Raw genomic sequence first — 16,249 nt, 5'->3', positions numbered from 1 at the left:
GGCTGCCCAGGTCAGTGGCGGAGTCACCATCCCTGGAGGGGGTCAAGAACCGTGTAGATGTGGTGCTTGGGGACGTGGGTTAGTGGGTTGCGTGGTGTTGGGTTGATGATCCTTGAGTTCTGTTCCAACCTTAATGATTCTATGATTCCTACGACACAACACCAAGAACATCAGGAGATTCTTCTTCCTGCAGGCAGCTCTTGATCAATTCGGACAACAGACTGCTGGGGGGGATAAGAGACCCCCACAATGGGTAACGGGGAACACCAGTGGTAAATACAGCCAGGGGAGAGTGGAGAAGGCAGCCAACACCAGTGTGCACCAGCTCAGCACCTCCCAGGAGCTGCTGGCCTCGCTGGGAGCCCGGCCACAGCATCTGCACCGCCAGCTGCTGCCTGTCCTCCTGCCCGATCATGGGGAGAGGCTGCGGACCGCTGCCTGCAGACAAAATGCATTTCCATCCAGCGGGACAGCTCGGTGACAGGCAGGAAAACCAAAACAAGTTACAAGCTATTTAAAACAACAAAGTAAGCACTTTATTTCCATTAAGCATGTTGGTTTAGTATCACAATGGAATGATGAGAAAATGTTTAAAAAAACAAACCCCAAAAAAAGTCTCTAATCCCCACAAACAGCAGGGAGGTTTTCAAGGCAATTTAAAAACAAAGGGAGTGACAGAAGTGCCAAACCAGTCCCAACATCACGAGTCTCCTCCTCCGAGAGCTGGGCAGGGGCAGGAAGGTGGAATGACACGAAGGTACGAATGTCTGAAGTAGTCTTTGGCGCTTCTGCCTCACGTTTGATACGTACACGATCTCTCAAGACAACTCCACAGAAATCTCCGGATGCAACAAAAGTGCTACGTCGGTAGAACAAAACCCCAGGGAGAGGATTTTCCGTGCAGTCGAGATGCCCCGCGGGTGGGCATTAAGACACATCCTGCAGACAGTGCTGACTCCAGCTGGGGGACTTTGGGTTGGGAGAGGAAAAAAAAAAAAAAGGAAGCGTGTTGCGTGAATCCAAGAAAATGTGCCCATGTGCAAGACGCTGCGCCCTGCAGTACTGACAAAACCAGGGAGGAGAGAAGGTGGTGGCCAAACGAAACATGGATCCGTTCCCTACAGTGATCAGAAGACGAGTCCAGTGCAGTAACTATAGTTTCACAGTTCCAGGGGGCAAACTGTCATTGCAGAGTCTGTAGTAACGCAGGTCATTCACCAGCCTGTGCACATTCTGGGTAAACGACGGCAGATCCTGGAAAAGATCAAACACCACGTTGGACTGCAAACAGAGTGATACCCACCAGCACTGCCCTACAGCGGGGAACAGAAAGGAACCAAGGGGGCCAAACTCCCGCGGGGATTTTCATCCATGAGAACAACAGAGCCCTTCCTCCAGAGCCTGAGCCCAGCACAGCCCCGTTCCTGCAGCAGGGAGCAGGGACGGCGCCAGAGCTGACGGCAGAGCTCTGGGCTCTGGTCGCAGCACCGGCTTCTCAGCCTAAGGTCTGGCACTACCTGAACAGTCACAATGTGGCTGTCTGCAGCAACTGCTGCCTGCACCCCTGCCAGGGCTCCTGGCCATGGACACCACAACAGGGGCCAGCTTACCTGAAAAGCAATTGCCTCCTGGAGTCCAGCAGTTCTCCCAAGGCTCCTTTCCCACCCCCACCCTTGGTTTCAAACCCCCTCTGTCTCCCACGGGAGAGGAAGGACTCAATGGACAAGCTTCAGCAGGTGGAAACCACAGCCTGCTGTGCTGCCATGACATTCACCAGGAGGTTACAGACCCTCCGATTGCCCCACGCACATACAAGGAGTCTTGAAAGAATTGTGAGCTATCGCAGCTACTCCGCTGCTGTCTTCAACGTAACCCTCAAACATCTGGCCAGCAGCTGGAGCAAGATTTTGGCAAGGATCTGAGTGTCCCACTCTAGAAAATGTCAGTCTGCCCCTATGAACACCTCCTCCAGGAAACACATTCCCCAACTCCCTCAGCATTCAGCAGCCCGAGAGGTGAGATGGCAGTTCTGCCACCTACAGCGAAAAATCCTCAGCAAGGCATTGCTGGGGACAGAAGCGTTTGCCACAAAAGGGGTACTGCCTCCAAACGCTGCCCGAGAGGCTTCGGGCTGCCTGCCTGTGTGTTCTAGGAGAAAAGCTTGGTGCATCCCGGGAATACTTGCATTTCGCCGCAGCGCTTCCCCTTCTTACCCTGTCCATTTTGAAATTCCTGGCCAGCACGTTTTTCTGGTTGGAGTCCACACCATCGCAACTGGCCAGGAACTCGGGGAGAAAGGCTGAGTAGAAGCCGTCAAAGTCCACAGAGGCCATGTTGTAGGTGGCAATGCCGATCTCCTCCTGCAACAGGTCGTGCGACTTGTGGACAAGCACCTGGAGCAGCACGTTCACAAACTGGAACAGCATGGTTGTCCGGAAGATCTTCTGCTTGGGGAGAGAAGCACACATTCAGGGGTTTCCACACCAGCAATCCTCCTGCGGGAGGGGTGGCAGAAGTACAAACTCATCGACTTGAGATCTGAGCATGGCTGCATGGGGCCACTTCAACACCGGCACCTCCTGAGCTATCAGCAAGGTCTGCAAGCTCCTGTGAGCACAGAGATCATTTTCTAAGCCACGGCAAGATCACTAATGGCTAGAATGAGTTGGATTAATATCAGGTGTAAAGTTATCAGTGAATTTGACCACGCTTACCCCACGCATCTGACCCAAGGTTTAAGCAACCAGCATCCAGTCCCATTCAATCTCCAGCCAGTTCCAGCCCTGCACAGCGCTCCTGAAATCCAGGAAATCTGGCTTGCTGCCCGCAAGCCTGCACCAGGCAGCTGTTAACATGATGGGCTGTCCTGCAGTTGTGCCCACAGCTGCGAACCCGAAAGCTCTGCTTTCACAGGCTAACCAAAGGGCAAGACCCTGGATTCCAGCTCCAATCCCTCCTGACAGCAGCTAACAGGTCTCAATTAGAGGGTCTGACATGACAGCGATGGACAACCACCTGGCAGCGACCGACCGCAAATAACAGACACCCTGCAGCTGCCCAAGGTGAGAACGATGGGGGACTTGGCCGCTGTCCCACTGATGATCCCAATTTCTACTTCCTCGGACAAATGGCACTGTCACTGTGCATGTTTTTTGCTTTCCCTCCTTGTCACAGGAGGGCACACGTCAAGGTTTTGCTTTGACTGAGCAGAGCTGGGATCTGCTCTGTGCCCACTATCAGGGAGGTGCAATGTATCCGTCAGGATCACAGCAACCAAAGGCTGGGGCATAAAAGCCCCCAAAATCCTGACCTTGGGTTTCTGAGCAGTTTAAAACAAGGCTCAGAGTAGCACCCACACAGAGGGGGCACTGGTCAACCCAGACCCACCTTGTGGTACAGCTTCTGCTTGGTGTTCAGCGTCTCCAAGTAGAAGAGATTCTGCTTGAACAGGTGAATGTCGGGCTGCAGGAAGGACTGGCCAAATGCCTACGGACAAAGCAGAATTGAAGGGGATTGATATCACGATGAGTATCAGACCTGCCAGGAAGAACAGCGTCATCTTGACCCTGACACCAGAACAAACCCTGGGAGCCTCTGCTGCTTCTAATTGCAGCAAATTAATACAAGGCGGGTGTTTAAATCAATCCTGCTGCTGCCAGACCAAAGGGAATGAAGAAACTTTGGTGGAAACGCGCTCATATCCCTGCAGACAGTTGCTAAGCTGGTCTGTTGGGAACAGATGGGCCACGCTTGCCCCGAAGGGGAACACAGACACCAAGCACGGCTCCCTCAGTCTGTTGGGAACAGATGGGCCACGCTTGCACCGAAGGGGAACACAGACGCCGAGCACGGCTCCCTCGGCAGGCAGCTGGCTCAGGATGGATTCGGCTGTTTCTCTGGGACGCTACCTAAGGCAGCGCAGTGAGCACGAACAGAACCAGAACTCACGCCTCAGTTTTGCTCTCCATCTCAGTCGGCAGCGCAGTGAGCACGAACAGAACCAGAACACACGCCTCGGTTTTGCTCTCCATCTCAGTCAAGAGACCAAGGCAGAGGTGTTCAATGTGTCACTGCACTAAACTAGAGAGAAATTAGAGAAGGGAGCTGGGAGGCTGGCCTGGACATTACAGAAGCAGGAAAGAACCTCGGAACAAAATCCTTAGAGAAGGGAGCTGGGAGGCTGGCCTGGGCATTACAGAAGTGGGAAAGAACCTCAGAACAAAATGTGCTGGACCCCACTGAACTAGTCTGGTAGGCCTGCACAAATGTCGTGACAGAACGCCTTTTACACCTCTGAAGCTGGACCCCACTGAACTAGTCTGGTAGGCTGCACAGGCTTCATGACAAAGCCCCTTTTACACCTCTGAGGCAGTGTACGCACGAGGCAGGCAGACGAGGTAAGCTCTGTACAGAGGCAAGCAGCAGAATTTTACAAGGTGCTGCTCCAAGGCATCACAAACAGATTTTATTTCCCAGTATCAGCCACTTACTGTCGGACAAAAAAAGCTCAAGCCCCTTCAAGGCTGAGCCAGTTCTGGACTCTGATCTGTGGAAACCAGTACATGAGCTCGTAACATCCTCCACACCAACCACCAGCTGTTCTCACAATGGGGAACACTTAAAATAAAACAAGACACTGAGCGTCCCTCTGCTGCAGGAGAGACAGGGACACGGGGACAGCCTGCACAGCGACCAGCCTGGGCCTCCTCCACACCAAAAGCTGTCAGACTGGGGAGGGCCAGAGAGAAACACCAACACAGTGCACATCAGGGCAGGAGCTCCCCCTTTACTCCTGTGTCAAAGGCACCCAGTCTCCACTAGCACCCCACGACGGGGCAGCTCTGCAAAACGTCCCCCACCTGGAGCCCCCTGCCCCCGGGGGAGCAAGCACGGCTCCGAGGTTGCAGGACGTGGTGCAAACATGCTTCTGTTTGCACTGGCAAGGGCTGCTGGGGAAGGGCCCCACACCAGCTACTCTGACAGCTGATTAGGAGGCTGATTTTTTTTTTTTTCTGATTTTACTTTGAGGTGCACTACCTGTTTTGGGGACAGTTCCTACATCTCGGAACTGCACAGGAACTCATTTGGCCAGCTCTGACCTAAGCGAGGTGTGAAATACAGTCTGTTATTCTTAAAAATCTGCTGCTCTCTGTACACGCTGGCACAATGCCTCTGCCTTCTCTGCTCCCCAGACCAAACCTACAGGATACCACCCCACCGACCCTTTTCTGCCAGATCTGACGGTACAGCAGGGAACAAGTCCAAAAGACATCCTGGTCTCAGGAAAGCTTCTCTGCACTGACAGTTTGTCCCAGTGCTAACCACAAGGCTTGTAACAGAAGCAGATGGGTCAGCACCACTGGTGTATTTTTAGGTCTAGATGCAGGATGAGGCACGGAAAGGAATGAACATTCCTCCCTCACCCCTTGCTGCCCTGCTCAGTGAAGCGCTGTGCCTTGGGAGCACATCAGCATGACCACTCTGCAAGCACCTTGATTTTCAGTGGTTCCTGAAGGCGAGACCTCACTCAAGACGTGGTCTCATCCCCATCAGCCACACATTCAATGCTCTGCCACAAGCAGCATGTGCTCCATCACAGAAAGGGTTCTGGACGACTGCGGGAGCAGCTGAGTTACCTGCATAATGGCGCTGAACTGGGCTTCGTTCTCCATCTGCTCTTCTGCCACTCCTCTTTGGACACTAGCCAACACACTAGATTTGAAGAAGTACCGCCAATTATGGTGGAGGATCCGGAAAAGCAGCTCGAACAACTCTGCTTTCACGTCAGGAGATGAGCGCTAGGAGGAGAGAACGAACAACTGAAAGCAGGCTCTGGTGCTGGAATCCCGCTCATCCCTGGAGCCCACTCCAGCAGCACAATGCCAGGTGGCCACCCGGGGCAGCGCTTTGCAGCCAAGCTACCCGAGCATCGAAGCATTTCCTCCTAAGGAAGGCACCAAACTCAGCAACTGATGGATCATGCTAAGAACACATCATCAGCTTTGAGTTTTACCTCCTGCTCCGAGCACATCTGTAATTTTAGCCTCTGACAATTCCTGACAAAATCCTCCACCCACGCTGCTTCCAATTCCCACTGCCTAGTCACCCAGTTTTCCCTGCACGGGCACTGACATTTACAGCTCCTGGAAAGCAAAAAGCTTAATTGCTCCCACACCCACAGCACCACCTTCCCTTCCTTCTCCCCCTTCCTCCACCCCGTGCGAGAGCAGCCCTACCTCTGCAATGATGGGGTAGACCTGCTCCATGCACAGTGAGATGACGCTGGGTAGGAAAGGCTTGAACACTTGGCCTGGCTCTTGTACCACCACTTGCAGGATTTTCAGGAACTTCTCCACCACCCGACAGCCGGTGCTGCCCTCGTGGAGGATGCTCTCTGCCAACTGCTCCCTATGACAAAAACAAAGGCATTGCATGGAAACATCCCTAGAGATCTGCGTGCTTCCCCAATTTAAAGGAAAGCAGGCAGTGCCTCCAAACTTGCCCCACTAGTACAGACCAAGTACATTCAGCCACAGAAGGGAGCTGGGTTTTGATAGAGCCCTCTCCCCAACAAAAGCTTGAGACTGCTGGGGTACCCTCAGATCTTGGGTAGGAGCTAATGGGCACTGTGAGACTCCAGTTCAGTATCACACACTTCCAGAGAGCCCGTGGGAGTGCTGAAATTGCACAATGGTCTGTACGACTGATGTGCATGGGCTGGGTGACTTCAGACCTGGAAGCATCTTCCTTAGATCTAGCCCTGGGACATGATAAAAGTCTAGACACAAAGGGGTTGGAAACACTACACCCTTTAGGGGCAGGGACCTGCTGTGTGAGCAGCTTACCAAGATAAATCACCCTGAGGGATAAGAAAGAAGTGCCCAGGGTGGGACAATACCTGGTGAACATGTTGAGGAAGGTCTGTATGATCTGCTCAGTGAAAGGCACGCCCATCTGCACCCGCAGCCCTTGAAACAGGGTGAGGAAGAAGCTCAGCATCTCATCTGTCACATCTACGGTAAGAACAGGAAAGCAAAAAGAACGTGTTAAGGTAACATTCAAGTGCATCAATAAGTCTTTCACGCGATATTTGCTCCTTCTGTACAGGGAACCCCATTTACTCTTGGAAATCTAGCAGCAGGGTTGCCATTGGAAACTGAAACCAACAGCCAGCACTACAGGACTTAAAGGTGGCTCATCCATTCCTGAAAACTGCCAGGGATGAGAAGTACAGCCAGCACCACCAACTCGGAACAAATACACCACTAGCAGCGAGGCCCTTAGTCTGGCCTGCCCGCAGAGACGGCTCTGGAGATGGTCTGGGCCAGTCTCCAGCTGCTCACTGCTCCTACAGGGTTAACAGGAAACCCAGGGAAATCCAAACAGCAAAGCAGCTTGGGATGGCTAGGAGACAGAACCCAGCTGCCTTTTTGGTTTTTTTTTCCAGGAACTGAAGAGACCCTTCTGACTCCAGCAGCCATTTCAGCGCACGGTTGTGCAGTCAGCCAGCAGCACCGCAGCTAATTCTTCACCAGGCTCAAGATGTCCATTGAATAACCACGATAAGCTAAAGCTGCTCAACTCTTCCCTCCTACAGCCTTTCACAGCCAATAAATAGCAACCGCAGGAGGCAGCTAGCCTGCTCTGAAGCCAGCAGTTCACTGGAGTCACAGCGTCAGCTTGCTGCCTTGGACCCTCTCTGCATTTCAGTTTGTTTTGCCTCCCCCCACGCCTGCTTCACTGAGAAAATCCCACCTAGCTCCTGAAGTTTTGCTGGAACGCTTCGCAGAGAAGCTGCTGTATCCTGGGCATACACACTACCTCTGACATGATACAAAATGTAAGTTGCCAGCCAGAAGATTGCCAAGCAACAGTCCTGGTTATATCTCAGGAGCCTTTCCTTTAGAGGGGAAAAAACCAGCCACACACTTGACCTAATCTGATGAGATCTACTCCCCTTTGTCTCCAAGCTTCTGGAAATATGTAGATGGCCAACACAGCCAGAGAGGGGATTTTAGACTTTTTTTTTGTGCTCAGGATCAGCTCTTTTGCTGAACCCAACACAGGGCATCTCCATCTTCTGGCAGTGTGCCTGTATCCTAGATGGCAGAGCCCTCCCTCTCCTGTTCCCATTCAGCCCAGCCCAAAGCACAGCCTGACACACACTCAGCGCAGCAAGCCCCCACGCTTCACACGAACACCGCCACGACCCTGCACTGACGGACTTGGGATGTTATCAGTAGGTCCGAAAGCTACTCACAGCATTAAAGCCTGTCCTATGGTTATACCTGACTGATGAATGAAAGCTGGGAAGAGGGCTAGTGAGACCTGCACGGATTCTTGCAGCGACTGATAACAGATCTGTCGAGACTTGGTGGATTCTCCAGAGATACTTTCTACAATATCTTCTAAAACGCTGAGTGTCTGATGGATGATCACTTTGGCTGCAAAATAAGAGAGGTGATAATTCCCACGTGTGTCAAAACCCTTCAGAGGTGAGACATGAAGAGAAGTCAAGTTCACACACAGCGAAACTAAAACAACCTGCAAGGCTACACCAAACTCAGGCTGAAGTAAGAAGTGTTCCCAAATGTGTGTTAGAGTTTTAAACTTTTAAACAGGTTCAATAAGGCCATTGTGGCTACTCGGTCTCTTAAATTATTCAGGTTTGCTGCCCTACAGAGACACTCACTGCTCAACTACTGAGGGGCAGGGACTGAGGGCAGCTGCGGACAGTATTATCTGCAATACAGTAACGCTAAAGAAACACCAGCCAAGAAAAAAGCAGCACAATATGACAGCAAAATATACTGCAGATTCCCATTTCTGAAAGTGACAACTTGGTACTTACTGTCCTCCAGCTGCACTTTCCTCTGTGGCAAGATGGCACTGGATTTTAGTTGGCGGTACTCCCTCGTGAGGGCAGAGATGAGGCTGGCGTGGTTGGTGGAGCGAACGGCCCACTGCTGCTCGCCCTCTGGAAGGTTTGGCCAGGGCAGCAACAAAACATTTGACAGCGCTCTGCACACCAAAACCTGGGCCTAGAAGCAATGAGAAAGTTTTACTGTGTTTGCTATTTGCTTTACACTAGAGCACAGCCCTAGAGTGAAGTGACGCTTTGCAGCTGCCCGACATCTCAGTAGTCCAACAGCAGAACGGGAGCCCACCTGGAAGGCAGCAGCTCTGCAAGGTACGAGAGAAGTAAAGCTCCATCACTTCAGGGCTGGAACCAGCTGCCAGCTCTGCCAGCCCTTCCCTGCAATGGTACGTCTCTGTTCTTCACCTCTCTGAACCCAAGGTGCTGCTGCTTTCATGACTCCTGGTCTGGTGTACACAGCGAGCTCGTATGCTTGTGCAGCACTTAATGCCTCCAGGCCAGCACACGATACAACCCATCCCAACTTCCACTGTGGCTTGTCAGCACTTCCTAACTTGGAGCGAGGTACGTGGAGTGCTAGCGTTAAGTTTCACAGAAAACTTTATGTCAGAGTCAACATGCCTGGGCTGTAAAGATGATGCAGGATCAAGGACAGTGGCAGCACGTGAGAAAGAAATGAGATTTAAGAGCGCTTTTTCCTTATGCCATTGCTTAAAATACTGTAATTACTGACAAACTATATCGCTGGGATTCCTAGATATCCACAGTCCAGAGATAACTGCTGCCCCTGCCCCCCCAGCTTGCTTTTTTTGAGGTTATACCCCTCTGCAGTAAGAACTGAGGCACAGCTTCCCCAGGACACCTAACCCACATTTTTCCTGTCTGAGACAACTCACCTTATCAGGAAGGCGCTGAGCAGAAGTGTCCGTGATCCTGTTGAACACCTTCTGCACTGCTGGGATGCTGATCAGGAACACCGGTCGCACCGTGGTCGCTAAGGAGACGAGGAGGTGGCACGCAGACAGCAGCAGCTTCTCCTGCACCTGAAACAGCAGCAGCACAGGGTCAGGCTGCCCAGTAACACCAGCACACAAACCGTCCGATGCAGCACTGCCGTCAGACAGCCCAGCGAGCTGCCACCACCAGGTTTTTGCAAAGCGAGACAGTTTATAGTATTTATTTGCCAATCAGAGAACAAGTCAGTTCCCTTAATACTGTGGAAGAAAGAAATTTCCCTGCTTTCAAGCCATTAGACTGAATTTATATTCCAGCAAATTGCTTATTAGCTCATATTAGCTTGACCTATTTAGAACTGCTCTTGGTCTAACTTTGCACAAGACATTTGCTGGGGCTCTGGACAGTCATCCAGCTCTCAGATGGGTTCACATCAGGACCCAGAGCGTGGTCCAGAGCCTAGCGTTAAACACCTGAACACAGCAGCGCTGCTGCTCGAGGGTCTCCAGTCCTAGACGAAGCCCAGGCTCAGCCCAGCGCCGCCAGAAGTACCTTGGAGCTGATGAGGGGAGTGATTGCCTCCAGAGCCGTGGAGACGAGAGAGATGAACTGCTCCGGGTTCTGCCGGTGAACTTCGCTGTAGAACTGTGCGAGCCAGTGTGCGTAGGCTTGCAGCGCTGCCAGGGACTGAGCGTGGCTGCGGAGAGCACAGCAAGGGTAAGACACGTACAGGGGACAAAAGGGCACAAGTCCTGGGCATGGTGAGTAGTTTTGACAGTGTACTGGGAAAGAATATTGGTATTCTCAAAGCTGTCAGGTTGCTTTAAAAGTTTACTACTTTTTTTTTGCCCTGGACCTTGTAGATTTAAGGCATATTTAAAGGTGTGCTGTAACTGGACTCACCCACGGAGCAAGAGCATTAAGCCGAAGGTATAACCTGATAAGGTCACATTATAATCATACTTCATAATTATGTTTTTAGCACAGCGCCATATTAAGATTTGAGTCAGGATATTTCTTTGGGACCGCAGAGACAGGTGTCCTCCAAATGTTTGACAACATACCTCTGCTAGGCTAGCTTTAGAAAATGGATCACAAGTTTCTTCAGAGACGTTGGACAGAGGAAAGGATGAAAACCCCTCACTAACAGAGAAAAAACCTCCCAAATTATTTAAACGAGGAAAGGAAAGAGACTATTAACACAATCTGCACACAACTCAGTGCTAGTAATTTGGGATTATTAGCAGAGATCCAGGGAAGTATGTGATGAAATCTAGTGTGGGTTCTCAAGGAGCTGCTATCCATGCAATCGCAACCCAGAATAAACACTGATGTTCAGAAGGACAACCTTCAGTTCTGCTCTCAGAACACCGCTGGCAGGAAGCAGGTTTGTACGGCACAGCATTAAGACTGGGAGGTCTCTGAGGGGCTGTCAGAGGGGTGTTCTATTGCTAGCAGCATCAACATTTCACACTTAATGTCAACTTCCAAACCGAAGGCATTCATTTGTTTCAGAGATGGCTTACATAGCTGGAAGGCACACATTTGTCTTGGAAGTACAAGATTTCGAGTCCTTGGCCAAGAAAAACATCTTTTATCTGAGCCACAGATCTGACTTTGGTAGCAAGGAATGCATAAACTGGAACGACGTACTGACAATGGATCCATTTCTTAAAACACCACTGCTGTAATGCTTATTTTGCCATTTCATTATACTGCGGAAGAACTGAGCCTTTTCAGCTGTTAGAACAGAGCAGAACAACAGTGTGCTTTCAGAGCCAATGTGACGGGCATTTTTACTTCCCATCATAAATTGATTTTTCTTTAAATAACCTCAGTACATCCATTTGAGGAAACAGTGGTCCAGAATGCTGGCAGCAGCCTTGACCTCCAACAGTTAAGAGAAGGTGCCTCCTGGTTAGCTAGCAATCACTGGAGAGACGCACTTTCCAGAACATTTGCCAAACAAGTGGTTAGAACACCGGATCTCGGAGATCTAATGCTTCCCCCACCCCACGGAGGTACGGAATCTGGATACGGTGATTCGCGGTGTGTATCTCATACTCACACATCGATCAGGTCAGGTTTCAGTACGGATGGCACTGCAGTTTCAATGTTGTACAGTTTAATCTGGGATCCATACAGCGTCACTTTTACCAGCCTGGAAGTGAACACATATATGGTAGTGTAAAGGGACTGCAGGATGGATATACACATGCACAAGTCCACTCCAGCTTCTTCTCTGAACACAGCTCTTGGCAAGTCAGGGTCAATATTGAGCTAATATGCAGACCAGAGTTAGACCATTTGGTTGAAAGTCATTTAGAGCCTATTTCCTTGTTTGTGATCAGATGGAACAAGTACAGTGTTCCTGCATGGAAATAAAAAAACACAACCAAGGCAGCCATGTAGAGCCCTGAAATTTGCAACTATGTGCTAATTAAGTTTCTCAGAAGCAGAGTTAAATGACATCTACCTTTCAGTTTTCACAGAGCTTTTAATTTAAGAAAAGAGTTTTTGGTGATTTAGCTTTGAGAGATACAGCTCTGAAGTAATCAGTCTTTACATCCCATTTCCTTGCCATCACAAATGCAGATGCTGGAGAACATGCACCTCAATCTTTCCAAGTGACTGATTTTATCTCTCCTATTAGTAATTTCTTTGGTTAAGGACTGAGACAGCCACCTGGGAAACTTAGCACTGATGAACATAACACTTCAGGTACTGCCCAGTGAGCTCTTTGTATCTCCATTTCATCCTAACAAGGGGAGGCAGAAGGAAACCTTGGTTCCCACGCTCACTGCAGTGGTGACAATTGCTCCTTGTCCTGGCAAAGGGACAGCAACTCCCCCTCCCACACCTACCTCTCCACCACCGTCAGAGCATCGTTGAAGCGGGCAGCAAACACGTCCCCGATGAAGTATTCTGCTAACCGCCCGACGGCCTGCAGCAAGGAGCTCAGGTCCCTCAAGGAGCAGTGCAACCGGCGGCAATCGTTCTCCGCAGTGATGTTCAGCCTGTGACCTGAAATGACACCATGGTTCATGAGCAACGAAGCCAAAAGTGTAAATAATCACTTGTGCTAATAGCCACTGACTAAGAGCCTAACAGTCTGAAAACTCAGCCTTTAAAAACCTTGGGCAACAGAAAGCCCGTAACCTTGTGACTAATAAATACAGCTCTTTGGCATGGGAAACTAATCACAAAGCTACAGGAAATGCAAAGTTTATTCTAATTACATTACATGCATTCTTCTTAAATTAGCTCGGCAGCGGGTCACAGTTCAAATCAGAGCACTGTCCGAGTGACTGAAACACCCAAACTGAGCAAGACAAGCTCAATCGTCCCGATTTGCCACACTTCAAATTCCTCTTTAAAGGTTGAAACGGACATTACCAACTATTTCAGCCTCTTACACGTTTATTTTCTTCTCTTTAGGACTAACACCTATGTAAACAGGAGCCTTTTTGGTTATCTGCTGGTATCTAAAAGCAACCCCAGCTCTGCAGAGATGGTCACTGCGCTCCCTCTGCTGGCTGCAACGCAATAAATGCTCCAGCAGCAGAAACGTCTTCAGAACAAGAGTGTATTTGCCTCTGATGTGAAGTGTGGTTAGTTACTCTCCTATTTCTCGGATACAAGGAGCACACGGATAACTAGATTTGCCAGCCTCATTACCCACGCAATCGTCCCACCGCTCCCTTGTGTATACCTGGTCTCCAAACATTCCAGACCTTTTACTATAAAAGCAAACCTGTTCTACACCACCACGGTTCCGCGGAAATCTGTTTTTCTTTCCAGTGCCTATATTTAATTTCAGATTAAGTTGTCCTCAACAAGCTTGCCGTTTCGTACCATTGCCACCAGTGTGCTGCCATCCAGTCCCGAACCCCCAGTTGCAGCTGAGCCACTTCTTCTGACCCACCATCTCAACAGCCAGACCACAGCTTCTAATACAGACTGCTGCTACAGCATTAACAACGTACATGTTGCTTATCCTAGGTCTGAAATGATTGTAAAATTGGAATGATTTTTTCCTGATCTATACAACAATCTCCATTCTGCCATGTACAGCAGATATACATATATAACAGATATAACAGATATAACAGATTCCTTCACTGGTCTTACCAGAAAACTTAAGTATAATGGTCGCTACATCTTCCCCCATACTTTCCTCACTTCTCAGGAAGGAGCAAAGCTACACTCATGCTTTTTATTCAGTCGAGAGCACTGGTATCTTTGTAAACTACTTTACATATGAAAGCTCCTGAAATGCCAGCTAGGTAAGTCTTCAGAAACTACTCCTACATCCTAAATACTTTGTCTTCTCATTGACTCACAACAGTTTTAATTCAAGCCTAATTAAAAATGCCCCTGTGGTGGCCAACTTCACAGCAGATTTGAGCCCAAAGCAAACAGGAGCACCACCTTTCCTGAAACGAGTGGGAGGAAAAAAGGAACCATCATCCCTCCATGTTACTGGAGGGTTTGATGCCGCATGCTTGCTCTTAACACATATAGTATCTTCATTTCAAGTACCAGAACAAGGGAAGAACCATACCAACAAAGAAAAAAAAAATATTATTAGATTTCCGTCTGCTATGGGAGTTTGACCACTGAGCCATTAGACACCTTGTGTTCAGATCCTCAACGGAATACGAAAGCAGCAACACCAGAGTAGGTCTAGAGCATTTTCTGCAGTCAGCTGTTCACAAACCGAGGGCTGCAGTGCTGGCTGGTGGTTATTACCTGTCCCCGAAGTGACCACAAACTGCTGGAGTCCCAGATACACCTCCAAGTTATCCTGCAGAACTGGAAACTAGAAGAGACAAGAAACAAGTGTGATTTTGGGGCTTGGCAGACAGTTAACAGAGTAATTAGTAGCTGGGTGTTAAAGCACAGTTTTCTGATTTCTCCCCAGTGCCTCCAAAACGACAGCTGGAGAGAGGCACGTTGCTAGGTTCTGGGCTGATCCTGCACGCCACAGCCTCTCTCGTCTTGAGACCTGTCATGAACACAGATCACCACCCCGAAGGCACTTCTTGGTAGGTCTCCTTTTCCCACAAATGCCAGCAATCAGCCTAAGAAGATAACGGCATCAGTACGGATACGCAGATGGATGTACAGCCCAGACCGGACAGAGCAGGTGGGTGCAGGAAGCCCACACTGCCTCCCACCTCACCCATAAGCACCAGCTTCTCAGAATGAAGCTATAAAAATATTATTGAACCAAAGAAGTTGAGCTTGGTGCCCCCGTGACAGAGTACAGAAGGGAAGCACGGCAGCACTCTGCCGGCAAGCCGCAGGCTGCACCAAAACTGGCCGAAGCCCCATCAGGAAAAGAGCCCAGGGAGCAAACAGCACAGGCGTCACGCATCCTGCTCTGGGAACAGGGTCAGCCCAACTCCATTGGTCAGGACTGACAGCAAACACGCCTGAACCTGGAGATACTTCAGCTGAGCAACAGGTTACACTGCCATTGGGGGTGTGTTACGAACTGAGCCCTCTGGCATTTCACCAGCCAAGGTATGTCAGCAGTGACTATTGGGGGTTATTTGCCTTGTGCCTGAATGCATTTGTACACATACAGGACAAAACTGCACTGAGCTTTTCCTTGCAGATATCCCACCTGAAAGAATACTTTCCAACTCTTTCAGTCTGGCACAGTTCTACTTAATTTCTACTAGCAAAGTCACCACATTGGAAGTGGTTGGTTTTATGCAAGTTCACTCATCCGTCAGCGCAGGGAGCTGCAGCCTTTCATTTTCCTGCATGGGACAGAGTGATGGCAGCTGCTGTACACTGTTTTCATTATTTTCTACTGACAGACTAGCCACTGCCTTCAGCAGCACTGCAGACTGCTGCGGAAAGCACATGAAACTGCTTGAGCATCTCCCAGGTTACCCCATGTACAAAAATGAACTAAAAATGAAATGAAAAATGAATTGCTCAACAAAAGCACTCACCATCAAGCTTCTAACAGGCTGTACCTAACTTAGCATAACTGTAGGAGCAGAACTATTTAAAAACCCAAGCCTTCTTCATGTTAATGTGTTACTGTACGGAAGCCACGTGCTCTTCACCATCTGACCCATATGCTCAGCGAAACAGCTACCGCGTTTGTGTGCCTCTTGCTGACTCACGCAGTGCCACCACGCTGCAGAGGAACTTCTACTTTCATGTGAAGACTATTTTGCTCACTACTTCAGTGTTTCTACCAATACGCTTCTAGTGCATAGCTCAGCCACGCTTCTTAAATAAAAATATCAGTTAAAAAAGCAGTTCAGGTCAGGCACCTTCTGCCCCTGCAGCACCTCAGTCTCCTCTGGTTCTTGGGAAGATGGTTCAGAGGTACGCAGCATCTCCAGCAGAGTTAACAGACTTGCTTTGTGTCGTGGGTTAAAGTTAACTTAA

At 49.8% G+C, this 16,249-nt stretch overlaps 1 protein-coding gene across 1 annotated transcript; it reads right to left on the bottom strand.

The window, feature by feature from the left end:
* Nucleotides 1-911: 911 nt before the first annotated feature.
* On the bottom strand, nucleotides 912-14,654 carry XPO6 (exportin 6; the record flags this gene model as incomplete). Its single annotated transcript, XM_010074781.1, has 13 exons — nucleotides 912-1,254; nucleotides 2,214-2,444; nucleotides 3,388-3,486; nucleotides 5,637-5,798; nucleotides 6,237-6,408; nucleotides 6,899-7,013; nucleotides 8,289-8,444; nucleotides 8,852-9,041; nucleotides 9,775-9,921; nucleotides 10,385-10,529; nucleotides 11,901-11,993; nucleotides 12,697-12,856; nucleotides 14,585-14,654. Coding segments are annotated over 13 exons (1,842 nt in total), but the record flags the coding sequence as incomplete, so codon positions are not given.
* Between the last annotated feature and the right edge of the window lie 1,595 nt (nucleotides 14,655-16,249).

Source organism: Pterocles gutturalis, unplaced genomic scaffold (assembly GCF_000699245.1).
Source record: "Pterocles gutturalis isolate BGI_N339 unplaced genomic scaffold, ASM69924v1 scaffold33571, whole genome shotgun sequence".
Classification (NCBI taxonomy): Eukaryota; Metazoa; Chordata; class Aves; order Pterocliformes; family Pteroclidae; genus Pterocles; species Pterocles gutturalis.
Note: the sequence above shows the minus strand (reverse complement) of the source record. Positions and strands in the feature narration are given on the sequence as shown.